At 41.6% G+C, this 18386-nt stretch overlaps 1 protein-coding gene across 1 annotated transcript; it reads right to left on the bottom strand.

Moving 5' to 3' along the window:
- Positions 1-1132: 1132 nt before the first annotated feature.
- On the bottom strand, positions 1133-6963 carry LOC112652392 (uncharacterized). Its single transcript, XM_035711467.2, has 3 exons — positions 6699-6963; positions 3543-3649; positions 1133-1903 (listed from the first exon to the last, which is right to left on the bottom strand). The coding sequence occupies exon 3, from the start codon at positions 1804-1806 to the stop codon at positions 1141-1143; it is 666 nt and encodes a 221-aa protein (XP_035567360.1). The 5' UTR covers positions 1807-1903; positions 3543-3649; positions 6699-6963; the 3' UTR covers positions 1133-1140.
- Between the last annotated feature and the right edge of the window lie 11423 nt (positions 6964-18386).

Raw genomic sequence — 18386 nt, 5'->3', positions numbered from 1 at the left:
TAGTGTATATAACTATATGTTATAATCTGTAATTTATATACTTTACATATATCACAGATTATAGAATTTTGATTTTTATATATTTACATACATATTTTATATATTGCATATGTGTATATATTACATTTATCATATATGTGAAAATATAATGTTCTCATACATACATATATGCATATATAACATCAATATATATTTAATGGAAATGCCATTTCCATGGATTCAAAATTGAAAAAAAATTTTAAAAACCTCTAATATGGGATTCCTGGGTGGCGCAGGGGTTTAGCGCCTGCCTTTGGCCCAGGGCGCGATCCTGGAGACCCGGGATCGAGTCCCACGTCGGGCTCCCGATGCATGGAGCCTGCTTCTCCCTCTGCCTGTGTCTCTGCCTCTCTCTCTCTCTCACTGTGTGCCTATCATAAATAAATAAAAAATTTAAAAAAAAAGGGAAAAAAAAAACCTCTAATATGATAGTATTGAATCTTTAGCAAATGTTAGGTAGATGAGGAGTCACTGTCTTTTCCACCATTGCATACATTCTTGACCACCCTGACTTGGAAAATGGCAAACAATGTATGCATTCACTCATTCGACTGAAACACTCACCCATTTATTCACTCAGGGAACCTTTTACCCAGCATCTCCATGGCCCCAGGCCGTGTGCTGGGGGCAGCATTAGAAACGAAAGGAAACACTCTTTCCATCCTAGAACCAGGCATGGAAGTCAGGGAAGTACAGGGACAGAATGTCAGTAGGCTCTGGACATGGTCCCCACCGCGCCAGTAGGAGTGTAGACACACCCCCTTCACCCCATCTGCCGGGACTGGCGAGCATTCTCTAGGAAGCACCACCAAACCACATGTCTGCAAGTATGGGTGGGCGTCCATGTGAACGAAACGGTGGTGATGAGGGCTCGGGGAGGTCAACTGTACACCTTCCAACTGAGAAGACAGGAAGTTTGGGGAGCCAGAGCTTTATTGTCATGGCTGGAAAACAGAAGGTGTCTTTGGGAAAGGTGTGGGGAACAGCGTCAAGGTCATCATACGCCCCAAATCACAAGGCACACAGGTTGCACACTGTCCTGATTCCAAGCGAGAGGCCGCAAAAGATTGCACAGACGTGGTGTGAACATATTTGTCATATTTAATAGCATCCCCCGAGCAGTGCCATTTCAGGGAACATGCTGGATGCCGGGCTAGGGTGCAGAGTCTGTTTCTGCCGGGCATGTGTGGGCTGGAGTCTTCCCATTGCCAACAACCTCTCAACCTGGTGGAGATCCTGCTGCTTCCCAACTGTTAGGGTGCTCGCTCCAGATGTAGCCACGATGGTCACCAGCACGGGTTCCCCGCGGGGCAGGGCACGCTGTTCCTGGGGAGCTAGAGGAATCCGAGAAGTGCAATACGACCACCCTCTCGGGGCCAGGAGTGAGAGCCGGCCTACAGCTGTACGCTCCAGCACTGAGCAAGCACCGCCGCCAGCCAGGCCGGGGCCCTTCCGTCGTCCAACCTGAGTTTGGTCCTTTGCGGCAAATGCAGGGCATGCGTGCGAGAAGAGTGAGCCATCTGGGTGAGTGAGGAGCTCGCACGGCCTAGACAAGCACGTGGCCTTACCTTGAGCGGCTTCAGGGCAGCTGCAGGGAGCAAGAAGGTGTTCTGGGTTGGTTGCTTTTGGGATAATTTCAGGTTGATAAGTTTTAGGCGGGAAGTGAGAGGAACGGAGCCGGTCGACGCTTGGCATCAGCCAAGAAAGTGGAATAAATGCAGATCTTGGGTCACTTTTAGGGGGGCCCACCATGAGTGAGCCATTCATCAGACTAGTTTGAAGCAGTCAGATGGCAGGGCTCTTTTTTCCTTCTCAGAACTTCCTAATAATGCTCTCATCCATCATGTCCCCTCTTCTGGGCCATCTGATTAGAAAAAAAATAAAAAAAATAAAAAAATCATAGATCTAGTCTCTCCTAAAGAAGCCAAAGCAATGATTTCTCCATAGACTGTCATGATTGTATTTTAAGAAATGGATACAGGGACCAAGAAATGGATATAGGGATATAGACCTCTAGGGAGAGGTCTGTTATGACTCTACCGTTTTATAAAGTGACCATCCGCATACTTGGAAAACCTACAAATAGTTGTGTTTTCTCAATGCAAGGGCTTTCGGGAACATGGGGAGCCCGCCTGTTCTTAGACGTTTGGCCAAAGCGCAGAAGCAGCGGCTGGAAGAGGTGGAATGTAGCAAAGCAAAGTCTTCCTACTGTCGTCTGAGGTCGGTGGCTCCTAATACGAGTGGCTTGGAGCTTCTGGGGGGTGGGGAAAAATGAGTGGGGGCTCCAGTGGGCAGAAGCTCTGAAAAGAAAAATCTTCTAAGCCTTTCCTTCTAAGCTGGGAGCCCAGTGCCTCCGTTGATGTAGGAAGGAGATGGGGACAACCATACACACCCCTGAAGATTTCTCTTAAAAAAATGGGAAATTAGGGGCGTCTGGGTGGCTCAGTGGGTGAAGCATCTGCCTTGGGCTCAGGTCATGATTACAGGGTCCTGGGATTGAGCTCCGCCTTGGGCTCCCTGCTCATCGGGGAGCCTGCTTCTCCCTCTCCTCCTTGCTCGTGCTCTGTCTCTTGCTCTCTCAAATAAATAAAAAATAAAATCTTAAAAAAAAAGTGGGAAATCAGATGATACCTAATAAATAAATAAAAAATAAAATCTTAAAAAAGTGGGAAATCAGATGATACCTAATTGCAAATATGGGAAGCATTATAAAGCTTCAGCGGTAAGATCTGTTTTGCTCTCGGGTGCTTCTCTATTCTCTAATGTACCCGGTTAGTAGAGAAATATGTGTCTCCTGTAGGGATTTTGGAAGATATAAAAGAAGAAAACACATTCCCATCACCTCTCTCTCTCTTTCTGCCCTGAGGATAGGTTTAAATTTTAGAATTCTTTTCCCATGGACACGGCCCTGCATATGCACCCTGCCCCCACTTACACACACACATTCAGATGTGTATACAATTTTGTAGAGTGTTGCTTTATTTAAAAAACAAAAAAAAAAAAACGTAATTTATCAGTTTCACCCACTGTCTTACAATTTTAGGTTCCTTTCGTGCCATTAATCATTGGGATCTCATTTTGCTGAGCTAATATTTTTAGACACCTGCCGTGGCTGCATCTCCCCCGAATGGATGACTACAGAACACAAAACGCGGCCTATGAAGGTAAGAGAACATGAAGGAGCCGGAGTGACACAGGGAAACAGTGTAAGTGATTTATAACCTCAGAAGGAGGAAACGCGACCTGCCGTAGGTGTTTCCCAAATGCGTTGCAAACACCCGTTTTTGGAAGAAGCCACGTTTGAAGGCCCAGGAAGGACAGAGAAGCCCGTTCAAAGCCAGGTGTGCTGGTGACCTACAGGGTGTGGCTTCAGCACGTGCCTCGTGAAATAGGAGTTATTATCATAACACCATGAGCCCCAGTGGACTGAGGTGTCCCCTTGGCAGTGCACGGGGAACCCCCACTTTCCACATACATGCAGCATCCAAGAACAGCTCCATTACCTCCTGTGAGTGCAGACATCAACCCCATGTGCCCGTTTTGGGAGCTCCTTCCCTGGAAGAGCATTCCAGACTGTGACAGAGGCCCAATCCCAGGAGCCGGCATAGTCCTGCAAAAAGAAAAAAAGAAAAAGAAAAAGAAAAAGAAATTAGCAGGACATCTGGTTACCATTGGTGCCCATCAGCCACACTTTTTATCACAGACCTAAATACAACGCAACAAAGCCCATGTTTTAATCTTGTTCTTCCAAATCCCTTTCGAACCGCAGATACATGTATGTGACCCGCTAGCAGAAATAAGGCACAGACTGATATTTTAAGACGTGCCTCTCTGTTAGTTTAGATATTGTGTGACGTGGAGAGCTGAAGCATTGCATTTTCAATTGGTTATGGGGGGTGACCAGGGGAAATAGCAATTGACGTCCTGTCTGCAAAACTCTTTGCCAAAGTATCTGAGTGTTGGGTGATCTGTGTGCGCTAGAAACACGGTAATGTTCCTTTTATAAAAAAAAAAAAAAAGAAAAAGAAAAAGAAAAAAACAGTAGTCTAAGAAATGATGTGCGACTTCAAAATTATGCTACCCTGGTTGGTGTTGAGGGCACATTAGAGGAACGATGGCTTTCCCTTGTTAGCCATGAAAATTAAATTCTGCATTTGCCTTTGTCGTCATGGGAACTTTGAAGGCGAGATTTCGCGGGGGAGCGGGGGGGATGGATAGTAGAGTAGAAATTGTAGGCACCTTGGAGCCAAGAGTCCCAGAATATGGATTCCCGTCCCATCAACAAACCATAAAGCACATCATGTTTAATTCTCTCACTTCCCGTGATGTGCTCTGTTGCCCGCTACCACTGAGAGAGATGCTGGAATGACATCATGCAGTATGTCTATCAATAAGCATCAGAAGCCTGATGTTCATTATATGAGCCCAGGATAGAATCAATATAAGCAAATATCACAGCGATCGCTTCAACCGACACACCAGGTATGGTTTGGGCACATGCTCAGCAACATGAAATCAAAGGCAACACAACACAGATTTGGGGGAAAAAAACAAAGAGCCTGGGGAGAAGGACGGATGAAGCAGAGAGAGCGAAGGCTCTGAAAAGGGCACATTTCTAATTAAACTTTCCTGTTCTGAGCGCAGGAATTCTTGTCTCCACGTCCCTTTTCCTTGGGATAACCTCCAAAACCAAAGACAAACATTGTTGTAAACACAACAGTTGTTTACGGCCCACCCACCTTTTTTTGGCGTTTCTACATCCCACGATCCCGCCTTCCCCTAGGCTTTATCTCAGCTGCAGGGTGGCTGAAGCTCTTTATTAAGATTATCATCATGAGCTCGGATGAAGGTTGTAAGCGAGGAAATTAGAAATAAGTGGATATCGGGGGTCCTTTGCGCCTCTGATTCGCTCAACACCCCTTCTTTTTGACCTCTCATGGGGACTCTTTCTTGCTAAATATTCTGTTTCCACCAAAGCCAAGCGTACGTCTCTATTCTGGGTGCTTCACGTGCTCCGTCTTCACCCCCAAACACATCCCATCTTTATTTCCTTTTGAACAATAATAGCAAAATCGCCTCAGAAGCAAGCTTCATGTGAGGCATTCTCGTAGATTTTTCAGGAACCCTATTGTGTTTTAACCTACATTTTTGAAGATTCCCCTATAAGACCCAGGGTGCATCAAAATGACAGGGAAGCACGGTAGCTTCTGCCCCTTGTTCTGGGCTATAACAAGTCCAACTGGGACCGGCAAGGCGTCTTCCAACTGGAGGGATCAGATTGGAGGGGGCTGTTGATTTATTGGAATGGACATTTGTCAACAACACTCTCTAACGTAGTGTGCCAAAGAGAAACCGTAATGTAGTTTCTGGTCAGGACAAGCACCTCTGAGATTTTAATGGGGGAAAAAGAAATCATGTGTTTGTTCCAGTCTGCTGCAAAGAAAATATGGTATCGAGCATCAGTTGACGGAATCATATGAAATAATACGTCCTTCTGCAAAACTATGGCTTTGCAGAATGTACCTTTTTATTATGCATGTTTTCGGTTGAAAATCAGCGGCTAGCCTGTCCGCTGCTGCAGAAGGGAGAGACAGTATGATCCTTAATGTGCCAATCAGGGGGGAAAAAAAGAAAAAAAAATGTAGCTTCTCATTGACCCCTTACTGACAGTCGAGCTCTACATGAAAAATCCAAAGACGGGGAGCATATTTGCTGTGTTTCTTGGTTGCAATGGATGATGATACTAACTCATGGTCTCACTGGTCTTTTTAAAGATATTTTAAAGATTAACGACAATGTTAAGACCCCGAACATTTTTTTTGCAGAATTGTAAATAAAGGCAACACCGGAGGATAGTTTTTTATCAATGCATGGTCACAAGAGATACATCAATAAGTGAAATAAAAGCCCTTTTCCTTTTTCAACAATGAAAATAAATCTACACTCAACCTGCCAGGGCAAAGACTTATATTTCTGTTAATTAACCTGCAAAGCATGAGTTTCAATATGAGTGAAACACCCAGGAGCCGTGGGCCAGAAGCAAGTGACCTAGAGTTTTCTCATGCTCTGGCTGAATGAAGGTCAAGTGACTTCAGACAAGCCACTTAATTTCCATGCATTTATCTGCTAACAAGGATAGTGTTAGACCTGCCTGCTCCCCCGGTCCACTTAAAGATAAAACAAAATTGCAGATTTGAGCATTTATTATAGACTCCTATAAATCTCAAAGGCTCCTGGATAATGTGATTCTTTCTCAAGTTTGTTCCTAGACCATATTTGAAGAAAGTGGCCACTCTGTCTTGCTGGCTTCTAGCAACTCTGCCTGTCAACCTGGCCTTGTGTGGTTTTCATTTTCCTCTCCTCACTTGGCTTCTTCGTAGCTAGCACACCACTGGGTCCTGGGCGGGTACACGAGAAACAGAAGACTGTGCTTGCTTATCTCACCTGGGGGAAGACACCATGTGAGGGACCTGAGGATACCCCATAGGGGACAAGAGAACATGAGAAGGTTTAGGAAACCATGCTGAACTGTATATAGGGGAGGAGCTAAAGCAAAGAGAAAGCTGCAGTTAGCAGGTGGAGGTGTCTCAGACATGATGGGTCTGATGTTAAAAGAAGCAGGAGATGGGGCCCTGGGTGGCTCCCAGGTGGTTGCGTACCTGCCTTCGGCTCAGGGCATGATCCTGAGATTGAGTCCCGCGTTGGGCTCCCTGCATGGAGCCTGCTTCTCCCTCTGCCTGTGTCTCTGCCTCTCTCTCTGTGTCTCTCATGAATAAATAAATTAAATATTCAAAAACAAAACAAACAAACAAAAAGAGCAGGAAATGGTGGTGGTGAAGAGGAGCTGCTAGAATGGCATCCACATGATGACCACACACATACGCTCACACAGATGCCTTCTTGGGATGTTGGAATCCTAGTAACGTCCTTTGGAAGATAAAAAGAATGGATAACATTGAAAAATGTATGATGTTGGCAATTCCCCAAGATTTTTGTGGAGCACAGTTATTGGAAATTTTCCTAAAAATTTTTGATCAGTAGCAAGTCTTAATATATATTCATGTCCAGTGGTGAGTGTATGTGTTTGTGTGTATATATACACATGCACATCCTAGTATTATACTGGCTGTTAAATATAGATCATAGACAATTTTATTATTATATATAATTTATTTATGTTACATATATAAGTATAGATAATTTTATTATCCATATATAGTATTTAAATATTTATATTTAATTACATATATAAGTTTATTATTGCTATATATATTGTGTTTATATATTTATATCTACATAACTATATATTTATATGTATATAATTACATATATAAAATTTTATTATGGCTAAATATATTGGGCTTTTTTAAAGATTTCATTTATTTATTCATGAGAGACAGAAAGAGGCAGAGACACAGGCAGAGGGAGAAGCAGGCTCCATGCAGGGAGCCCGATGTGGGACTTGATCCCAGGACCCTGGGGTCACGCCCTGATCCAAAGGCAGATGCTTAACCACTGAGCCACCCAGGTGCCCTCATGGCTAAATATATTGTATATATACAGAGTACAAAATAGGAGACAGATTGCCACGGTTTAAGTCCTGACTCTTCTGCTTATTGACTTTCTTGGCCTTGGGGCAAATATTTAATTTAATTAATATTTATTAATTTCTTAGAACCTCAATTTCTACATCTGTAAAATGGGAATAATAATTTTACCCTCCATATGGAGTTGTTGAAGATGAAATGAGTTAATATATGTCAAGAACCAGAAGCTAGCACAGAGTAAGAACTATACAAATGTTTTTTTAAAAAATAAAATAAATACATTTATGGTTGCATACAAATAATGACGTATATAGTATATATACACCATAACACATGACATACATCATATTATAATGATCCTGGGATCGAGTAGCATGTCGGGCTCCCTGCGTGGAGCCTGCTTCTCCCTCTGCCTGTGTCTCTGCCTCTCTCTCTCTCTGTCTCTCATGAATAAATAAATAAAATCTTTAAAAATAAAACAAAAAAAGAAGTATATATGATATAGTCAATATTGAATACACATAGTATATATGATATATACAATATCACATACATATAGCATATACTGTATATACAATTTTATACATTGTATCATATACACTATACACGACATACACCTGCACATGTACACCATCTACTTATATACACTTGTAACTAATTGTAACGGGAAGAGAAAAGGCCTGTAGGGCATAGAAACTTTTCTTTTGAAATGTAACAATTGTATATATATTTTTCTGATTTACTCCTGTAAATGTTACACATAGTATTTGAGGATAAATTTTTACTTTTCATAAACTACTTGAATGACCTTAGGACAAGCACAAGCTTTGTCCTTAATTTCAAAGTGATGTCAACCTACGCAGGTAAGATTAAAGAAGCTCCTTGGGACGCGTGGTTAGTGTGTTAATATTAGCACTGGGTTAGAGAACAATGGATCATGGCGTTATGCCTCCATCGTAGACAGAACAAATGTTGGGTTAGAGACGAGTGCATACCCAGTGTGGCAATTGTCTCATTTTCGTGTTGTTGTGCCAGAAACATAAAAGCCGTTACGTGCAAATGTAAAATGGTTATAGTATCGAGGTCAACTTTCCCCGGTGCAGTTGGATGTACATCTCTATCAGCTTTTGGAGGACAACCAAAGGCCAGCTCTGCTTCTTGCTTTAGAAAATAGTTTTACTGTCTAAGGACGTCCACACAAACACACGGACTATATTATGTATGGTTAAGAAGACGTGTGTGTTTGCAGCATCTGCAAAACATAACACTGCGTATTTGTCACATTTCTTTTTATGTAATACATATAAATAAATGTATATTATAATTTATAATTATATAATTTATTATATATTATATGATTTATAATATATAATTATATAATTTATAATATACACGTGTGAATTTTACCCTACGTTCCCATAGACACAGATGTGTATGTGTATATACATGTTACATGGTGACAAATCCCTGCTATGACGTTGATCAGAGTGCTTTGAAAGAGGCGTCATTAGAAGAAAATCGGACGATAACCCCAAGCTCTGTTCACGTCTTCTCCCACCGAGAGACCGAAATTCATGAGAGGTGAGAGACCTCGCTGTCATGTCACACTGGTTTCCATTTCCAGCCCCTGTGCTTACCTTGGACACATCACCGAGAGATTTTTTCCTTTCTTCCTCATGTGATTTTTAGGGTCATCACAGCCATATAAATGATGCAAATCCTATCGATATATTTAGGTGTTCCTATTTTTCTGCACCTGTCTACTCCCCATGATAGAGCAAAATATTTTTCCCAAGGGGAGGGAGACAAATGCAGTGTGTGCTGCGAACCCACGTGCGTGGCCCAGCAGGTGGTGCTATCCGCTCTGTGTCAAGAGACCGGGATGGCTGGTGGCGTGGCCTAGAGACCAGGCTGACAACCTGCAGACGCAGCCAGGTGAGGGACGAGGCTTCCCATCAGTCCTGGGCAGAGCTGCCGTAGGGCACCGGGCACCATCCTGCTCACCCAGCCCCGCCGCGAGATGGTGGAGCTGGAGCTAAAGATGAAGAGTCCCTGGTGTTCACAGAATCCAAAAAAAAAAAAAAAAAATCTCCAAAATATTACCCTGGGAATTTGCAGCATCTCAAACTGGAGACATTTCCACTCCTTTCAGACAAGTGGGGAATTATGATATTCGATACTGGTAACATCGGTTTTAGGAAAATGTAATTATTTCCAAAAAATGATGACAAGAGGAATATGCACACGAATTTATCATTCTCAACATGAAGCGAAGTATAGGATGTGAGGCCCTCGATTGGGACAAGAGTTTTGCATCGTATGTAACGTCATGATCCGTAAAAGCTCCAGTGCCAAGTTTCTATGACACTTTTCCACTGGAAATTTCACTCGAAATTCTATTTTACCATGAAATACATTTCATGGCACCGCTAAAGTGATTCCGTACTGTGTTCGAATATATTCACACTGCTGATCCTTTATGACACGTTCTTATTTTTACAGCTCAGGAGACTTAACGTCCTGAAGTGCTAAATGGTTTGTCCCGAAAGCCCGTTCTTAAAATTGGTCTATTCAGGGCATATTTATTCAGTGATTTTTATGTGCCTGATTTCCTGCTCGCTTCTGAGACGCGCCCCGTTTCCAAGAGAGGAGCTGACGTCTTAGCTCAGAAAGTCAACAACGGGAATAAGGGGAAAGAACGGCACTTCTGGAAGGGACGGGATGGGGTGACAAAATAAAGCAGGTGCAGGGGGTGCACGCTCGGATGAGAACTGCCCAGGAGCAGGTGATGGTCCGCTTGGGGCCCGAATCTTGAAGCATGGGAAGAAGTCAAGGAGGAGGCAGGTGTCTACAGAAGAGGAGGTGAGGACCTTTCTAAGAGCGGAAGGAAGTCCTGAGTGAAGGGCATGGGCACAGAGAGTGGAAGTTGAAAGGTGACATCATACGTGTGCACAGCAACCCGGTCTATGACCTTGGCATCCTGGGGACAGATCGAGAGATTCCCGTAAACCGGCTGAGAAGCTACTGGTTTCAGCAGAATAGCGACTGGGCCATGCGACTGCACAGCTCAGCGGGGCTCTGCAGGTGTCCGGAGCTCCCTGGGGGCCGGGGAGGCTTGTCAGGGTGGACACCCATGTGTCAAACATGAGTTTGGACACGTTCTCTCCTCCTCGGTTGTGGGAATGGGACAGGATGGGCGGTAATTCTTACCTGCTTAACAGAATTGACCACCGAAGGCGTCCAGTCTTGAGCTTCTCTTCCTTGGGAGTTTTTTTTCACTCCTGATTCGTTCTGTACCATGTGTTGGTCTGCGGAGATTTTCTGTTTCTTCATGATGCAAGCTTGGTAGGTTTGTGTGCTTCTAGGAGCTTCCTAACTCCTCTTCGTAGATGTTCTGATGCTTTGGAAGACCATCGTTCACAGTAGGATACTATGATATGGTTGGTTTCAGCGGCATCTTTTTTAAATATCTCCATTTTTATTTCTCTTATTCTTTTTTAAAAAAACAACTCAGTCTCATTGATCTTTTTCTATTTTTTTTTCCTGTTCTCCATGTCATTTGTGTCTGCTCTAACCTCTATTACTCCTTCCTTCTGCAGACGTTGGCCTTTGTTGGTTCTTCTTTTCCTAGTTGCTTGAAGTGTAAAGCTAATTTGTCTCTGGAAGACCTTTCTTTTTTAATGGAGGCCCTTCACTCTATAAATATGTCCCTTCAGGTACTGGTTTTTCTGCATCTTATAAGAGCTACGTGTCATTTTTATTTTCTGGTATCTCAGGACAGTTTCTAAATTCCCTCCTAATTTCTTCTTTGACCCATTGGTTGTTTGGATGGGGTAGACGGGTGATGGGCATCAAGGAGAGCACTTGTTGGGATGAGCACTGGGTGTCATATTTAAGTGATGAATCCCTAAATTCTACTCTGAAACCAATACTACACTATAGGTCAACTAACTAGAATTTAAATAAAAACGTGAAACGAAAAAATAAGTAAGTAAACATGGTGCTGTTTAATTTCTACCACTTTGTGAAATGCTGCCTATTATTTTTTAAAATAACGACTTGACTGACGTAAAATCCACAAAGCATTAAAATTCACTCTTTAGACATACCACTTAGCATATGGTAGTGTGTTCACAGCATTGTGCAACCGTCATTACTATTCACTGGGGTAATGGTTTTGTCACCCCTAAGACAACTCCGTACCATTAGCAGTCATCTCGATCCCTCTGTGCCCCCAGTCCCTGGAAATCACTAATCTACTTGCTGTCTCTACATATTTGCTTATTTTAGACATTACGTATGAATGGAATCATCCGATAGGTGGTCTTCTGTGCCTGACTTCTTATCGTAACATGATCAAGGTCCATCCATATTTTAGCATGTCTCACGACTCACTTCCTTTTCGTTACTGAATAATATCCCATTATAGAGCTCTATCACATTTGGTTCACGCATTCATCCGTTGATGGACATTGAGGGCTTCTTTTTTTAAAGATTTATTTATTCATTCATGAGAGACAGAGAGAGAGAGGCAGAGACACAGGCAGAGGGAGAAGCAGGCTCCATGCAGGGAGCCCGACGTGGGACTCGATCCTGGGCTCCGGGATCACGCTCTGAGCCGAAGGCAGACGCCCAACCACTGAGCCACCCAGGCGTCCCGAGGGCTTCTTTTTTCTTTATAATTATTATGGATAGTGCTTCTGTGAACATCTGTGTGCTACTTTTTGAGTGGCCGTATGTTTTCATTTCTCCTACGTATATAACACTGGGTCATGGGCAACTCCATGTTTAATATTTTGAGGGATGGCCAAATTGTTTCCCAAAGCACCGGCCCTATTTTAGATGTTTTAGGAATCTACATTTACATTTTAGGAATCTACCAGGAGAGTATCAGAGTTCTGACTTCTCCGTAACCTCTTGAGTACTTAACTTTATTTCTTTTCAATTCTAGACATCTTGGCTGCGCTGTGGAATCTCATTGAGGCTTGCATTTGCATTTCCCTAATGACTAATGATGTCGATGTCGAGCATCTTTTTTATGTGCTTAATAGCCATTTACACCCCCTTTTTGGCAAAAAAAAAGAACACCTGTTCAGATCCTTTGTTCATTTTTTTTTTGTTCATTTTTTTTTAATTGGGTCACTTGTCTTTTTATTGCTACATTTTAAGTTTTGTTTTTTTTTTGTTTTTTTTTTTTTTTGAGGGAAACTAAGTGAGTTAAGTAGACGTGAGTACCGTTAAGTAAATACAAACCGCTGAAAACTACACCTGTGTGTCCCTCTCCAATCCCAACAACTATATTCATACCCAAATCAAAAGTTCTTTTCTTTCCAAGATGTACACCAGCAGGACTTTCAGATCACGGATGCGCTGAGAAAGCAGAGTTATTAATATATGTCCCGTTTTTGGTGCATCTTTATTTTAGAGAGAAGCCGACAGTGTAAAATGTGGTTCCACCACAGAGTAAGGCATGCCTATGGGAAAGTAATGTGTCATAAATACTTTTATCTTATTGTAATGGCCATGGGCAGGTTCTTTCCACTCAGTACCTCTTTTGGAGCAGTATTTTTGATCACACTGTTTGCTACCAGGTGGTAGCATAAAATGAACCAGCGTCCCTGCTCAGACATAGACGTCTGGCATTACCTTATTAAGAAGTCACCCTTTCCTGAGAAACTGCCTGCCCTTACTGGTGCTCTTTTAAGTTGAAAACGCACTAGACAAAGTATTCTTATATGAATTAATGTCTCCAATTATTTTCCAACCTCTTATCGTCTTTGTAGGCCATGGGTTGAAACGAAGTACGGAAGAGCAGTCAGATAAGACTTCACCATGTTCAGCAATTTCTCTTGGACCAACGCTTTGTAATGTGAACGAAGTCTCCTTTCAGCTTTATCTGGTGTGTGTTCTGAAACCTAAAACTCTGTGAGAGAAAAATGATGTATCACTCAACATCTCTTGGTATTGATGAGTAGCAGCAATAGCATGTGTTTGTGTGTTTCTCTCTTTTTTAAAAAATATTGTATTTATTTATTTATTTGACAGGGAGAGCACAAGCAGAGGGAGCAGCAGACACAGGGAGAAGGAGAAGCAGGCTCCCTCGAAGCCCAAGGTGGGACTCGATCCCAGGACCCTGGGATCATGACCCAAGCCGAAGGCAGATGCTTAACCGATTGAACTACTCAGGCACCACCCCCCTTTTTCTTTTTTTAATTGATGTAGACTCGTAGTTAAAAGGGTGATTTCTGTTTCTGCCATATGAAGATACCGAGAACTTTTTTATCCCAAATTTTTAAATGAAATCCAACTTACGTCATTTCTGCTGAAATTTAAGACCAACTTTCCTCATTCTGACTTTTGCAGTAGAAATGGAAAGAAACTGCCCACTTCCACCTCCTTAGCATCTCCTCTTATCCTCCTGCTAAATGCCAGTGATGACATTTGTGGCCTCCACGGATAGATCTCACTGAAATATAAATGCCAACAGAGTCCCCTTTGCTATTTAATGGGCTCAAGTGAGTTAAGCCTATTCATGGTAATTCAGTTCTGTAGGATTCTCATGTAGTTCGTTGCTTTGAGCTTGTTATTTCCATAATGAACAAGAGATTTAGAACATCAAAGGAAGAAAGGAAGATATGTAATGTTTTATTGAGTGTTATCACCTACTGAAGTAAGTTTGATTAAAGGAGCAAAATCACTATTTGCAAAAGTTTGATCCAGAATTTATTCATAGCCTCGTGAATGAATGGCTCTGCTTGTTGATTGGAAAGACTTAATTAACAATAATTTTTTTTCAGATGAAGATCGTGAATTATTGATCTGCCCTCTATAGCAAGTCTTTCCTAGCACTAGCAACAGTTAGGCCGTTTCAGCTCCTTCTAGCTCCTCCCTAGAGGCAACCTGTCTTCTGCATATAGTCGTATGGACACCATTGTTTTGTTCCCGCATCAAAACTATCCCCATTCATTCCTTAACTTTTGGCAACTGCACTGGACCTAAAGATTCAAGGGAATGGCACAAAAATAAGATAAAATAAAAATCCTATGTGACTACCAGAATTCAACAGGGCAAACAAGATTCCTTAAAACTCAGGGGTTGGCTTCTGCCAATAATGTGGATAATGTGCCAAGTAAGAGAAATGATGAAAGCTTGACTGGATAAAGAGCCACTGCCAAGCTCAATCAAGCCATTGGCAGAATTAAGTTCTTCCTGGGTTGTTGGATTTAGGGTCTTACTTGGTGTTGTAATCTGGTCAGGCCATCATAACGAGATACCATAGGCTAAGTGGCTCAAGTAATAGACATTTATTTCTTACAGTTCTGGGGACTGGGAAGTCCAAGATCAAGGTATCAAAAGGGTAGGGTTTTACTCTTAGTTCTTTTCTCTGGACATGTAGATGGACACTATCTCCCCATGTGTTCACGTGACCTCTTCGTCCACATGCAGAGAGAAAAAGAGAAAGTGAGAGAGCTCTGAATCTCTTCTTATGATAAGGACACTGGACCCTCATGGTGGCCCCCAACCTCATCTACACCTAATTATTTCCCAAAGATCCCACTTTAAGTACCATCGCATTGGGACTTGTGGGGGATGCAAACATTCAGTTCATAGCAGTTTGTCAGAGCCCCGATATCTTATCCATGTGACCATCTTAAAAGTCGCTACTTATTTTATCAAAGCCTATAAATTGAAGGTTAAAAAGAGGGTTAGCAAGACAGAAATCCAAGTCTTTTATGAACCAATCATGAAAGTGACACCGTAGCACTTCTTTCCTGTTCTTTTGGATCACTGGGACCGCCAGCACTCAATGAGACAGAATTCTGCAAAGATGTGAATACCAGGATTTGAGGATCATTGGAGTTTATGTAACAATGAACTTTCTACAAGGAGCTTCTCCCTGACTACCCAGTTTGATACTATCTGGGTAAGTTTCAGACGTGAACAGAGATGGATGCCTCTAGTCTGCCTCTCAGCCTGGCATCCACTGTGGGTGGTTTCTCCGAATGCCAGAAGACAAAGAACATATGAAAACTGTGGATTCCAAACCACTGATTGTAGAACTCCAAATATGAAGAATGTTAACCACATCCCCATTAAAATGCCTCAAAGTTTACAGAAGGTTTACAGGTTTATCTTTTCACAAAAGGTAGTAACTGATTGATTCAGCCCTTCATCCTCTTCAGATAAAATACTTGTGATTATTTAAAAATATTTAATACCTTATGAAATCTGGTATTAATAATACCAATAAAAACAAAATCTTTCCAATTTTTAAAAAGATTTTATTTATCCATGAGAGACGCACAGAGAGAGGCAGAGACACAGGCAGAGGGAGAAGCAGGCTCCGATGTGGGACTTGATCCCAGGACCCCAGGATCATAACCTGAACCAAAGGCAGATGCTCAACCACTGAGCCACCCAGGAATCCCAAATTCTTTCCAATTTTTAACAGGAATTAAAAATGTAGAGGAGAATACATAGAGTAGTATATGTCGAAAAACATTTACAATATATATAATAAGAAAATGAGAAGCGATACCTACCTACTGTCTCCTCCTCAAAGAACCACTGTTTAGTCTTCTCAGTGTAAAACTTCTCAGTGAAGATTGAGTCTATTAGGATATAACCAGACATCCTGATTCTGAGTTAATTCTGGTTAAAAATAAAGTTAGAGTGACACCTTCTCTAAAATCCTTGTCTCATCATTATTCTACAGCACATTTCCTGATAAATTTTATTAGAGTGATTATTCACACTTTTAATTAATGTAAATTTCATGTCAGTTATAGCTTCTCAAATATCTCCATGCCACTTCTCTATCCCTACATAATGAATGCGAACATAATTCCATCTTGGCCGTGTACGGTTACTCGGAGTCTACTTAAATGTCAAAGTTTTAAAATTTCTACTTAGAAGGGTATATTTCTACTAAATGATATAATAAAGAGAGCCTACCCACTGGGCATAATACGTGCCCTCTTGTGTTCTTCATCTGCATGAAAAGAGGATTATTCCATGGGAGCACATGAGCTGAGATTTGCCTACAGAAAAGTGAGGTGCCTTTGCTGGTTTTCCTGTAGATCATAATTATATATATAAATATATATATATATGAAATATAAAAGAAATCTATTGGGTTGTAAGAGTGAATACCCCAAAGTTGCAGCTCAGCTCTAAATATTCGATTTGGTCCTCTCAGAGCTTAAATTCACCCTATACAATGGGCAGTCTGAAAGCCTTGCCCAGCGTGGCCCATGGTAGACTCTTCTTCATCGGTTGAACTAGCCTGAAGCATCTTAAGGAAAAAGAAGGAACCTGATAAGAGATAATACATCCCCACTATCATCACAGGCTAGGTGAAGGGTTTCTGATTGTGTAATGGAATAATTGAGTCTGTCCACAGTCCACATGCAATGAGACAACAGCGTGGGACATACAACATGCTTTCTTCCACATATTGAGGAAATGCAAGAATTTTCATCTGTATCTGTTCCCAGTGTTCAATGAGGTTATCAATCTTCATTTTACGTCTAGTGAATAGCTTCAAGGAATCCTTTGGATGGCACGTGTCCTCCAAAATCCTTAAAATTCCTTCACATTTTAAATGGTGTTTAAGATAATGCTATAGATGGGACATCTGGGTGGCTCAGCGATTGAGCATCTGCCTTTGGCCCAGGGCGTGATCCTGGGATCCAGGATTGAGTTCCACATCGGGCTCCCTGCATGGAGCCTGCTTCTCCCTCAGCCTATGTCTCTGCCTCTCTCTCTCACTATGTCTGTCATGAATAAATAAATAAAAATCTTAAAAAAAAAAAAAAAAGACAACGCTGTAGGTTTGCCTTTCCATTCCTCATTGCCATCAGAATACACATGATGAGGTCATGATGAGGTCATGATGAGGTCACTATTTCATCTCAACGATAAAAAGAAAAGCTTCTAAATAGGCACCAGCCTCATACCTGCATATTTACTTCCACCTTAGTTACATTCAATCCTTATCATCTTGTCATATTGGCATTATTATGTGTCTCAAACATCTGATACCATAGATATTCAGAGAGTTGATATACGTTCTTGAAGCTACAGAGCTCATCTATGGTCAGTTTGAGATTGATATTCACATTTGTTGCACCCCAAAATTGTTGCTGTTTTGACTATGGTGTTCCCTCGTTGCTTAGGAATTATTTCATGTTTCAAAGTATAAAGCAGGTGGATGATCTTAATGAGTACATTTTGAGTCTCGTGGCAGATATTGCATTCAAATCCATGATAAATATTAATTCAAATACCAGAATCTACAGCCACTTAAACCTCCTTTGTTTCCTCATGATGAACTAGAGTCCTAAGAGTTTCTGTGCATACTCAAAGGCTGAGTTGGGGCCTACAAGCTGGATCTGTTAATTTATTTTAATAACTCCTACTGTATACTAATAACTAACCTTAAGGTATAGCTGATTTTAAGAAAACTTTCACTATTATATTTATAATATACAGGAAGGAACCAGAAACCATACATACTAGAAAACCTACAGTTAAGATCCTCATGAATTATGCCAATGTTACTACAAACTTAGAAATCTGAAAAAAAGATTAAATGCAAATAAAAAAAAAATTCTTTTTAGCTAAGGAAAGACATAGTCAGTGTTGAGCCAGGCATAATAAAAGGCATCAGTGACTGGGAGTGTTGCTGTCCTGTCAGATGATTATGCTGAAAAATACAAGAGGCATCAAATGAACAGCTCAGAGTCTGAGGAAATCATTGTTGTCAGAGAAAGAAGCAATTTCTTTAGACATATTAAT

This window comes from Canis lupus, chromosome X, assembly GCF_003254725.2.
Source record: "Canis lupus dingo isolate Sandy chromosome X, ASM325472v2, whole genome shotgun sequence".
In the NCBI taxonomy this organism is placed as follows: Eukaryota; Metazoa; Chordata; class Mammalia; order Carnivora; family Canidae; genus Canis; species Canis lupus.
This window is presented reverse-complemented; position numbering and strand designations above follow the sequence as displayed.

Coding starts and splice junctions, on each gene's coding strand:
- LOC112652392 (XM_035711467.2), bottom strand. CDS start 1,806: ATGAATGGCTCACTCATGGTGGGCCCCCCTAAAAGTGACCCAAGATCT.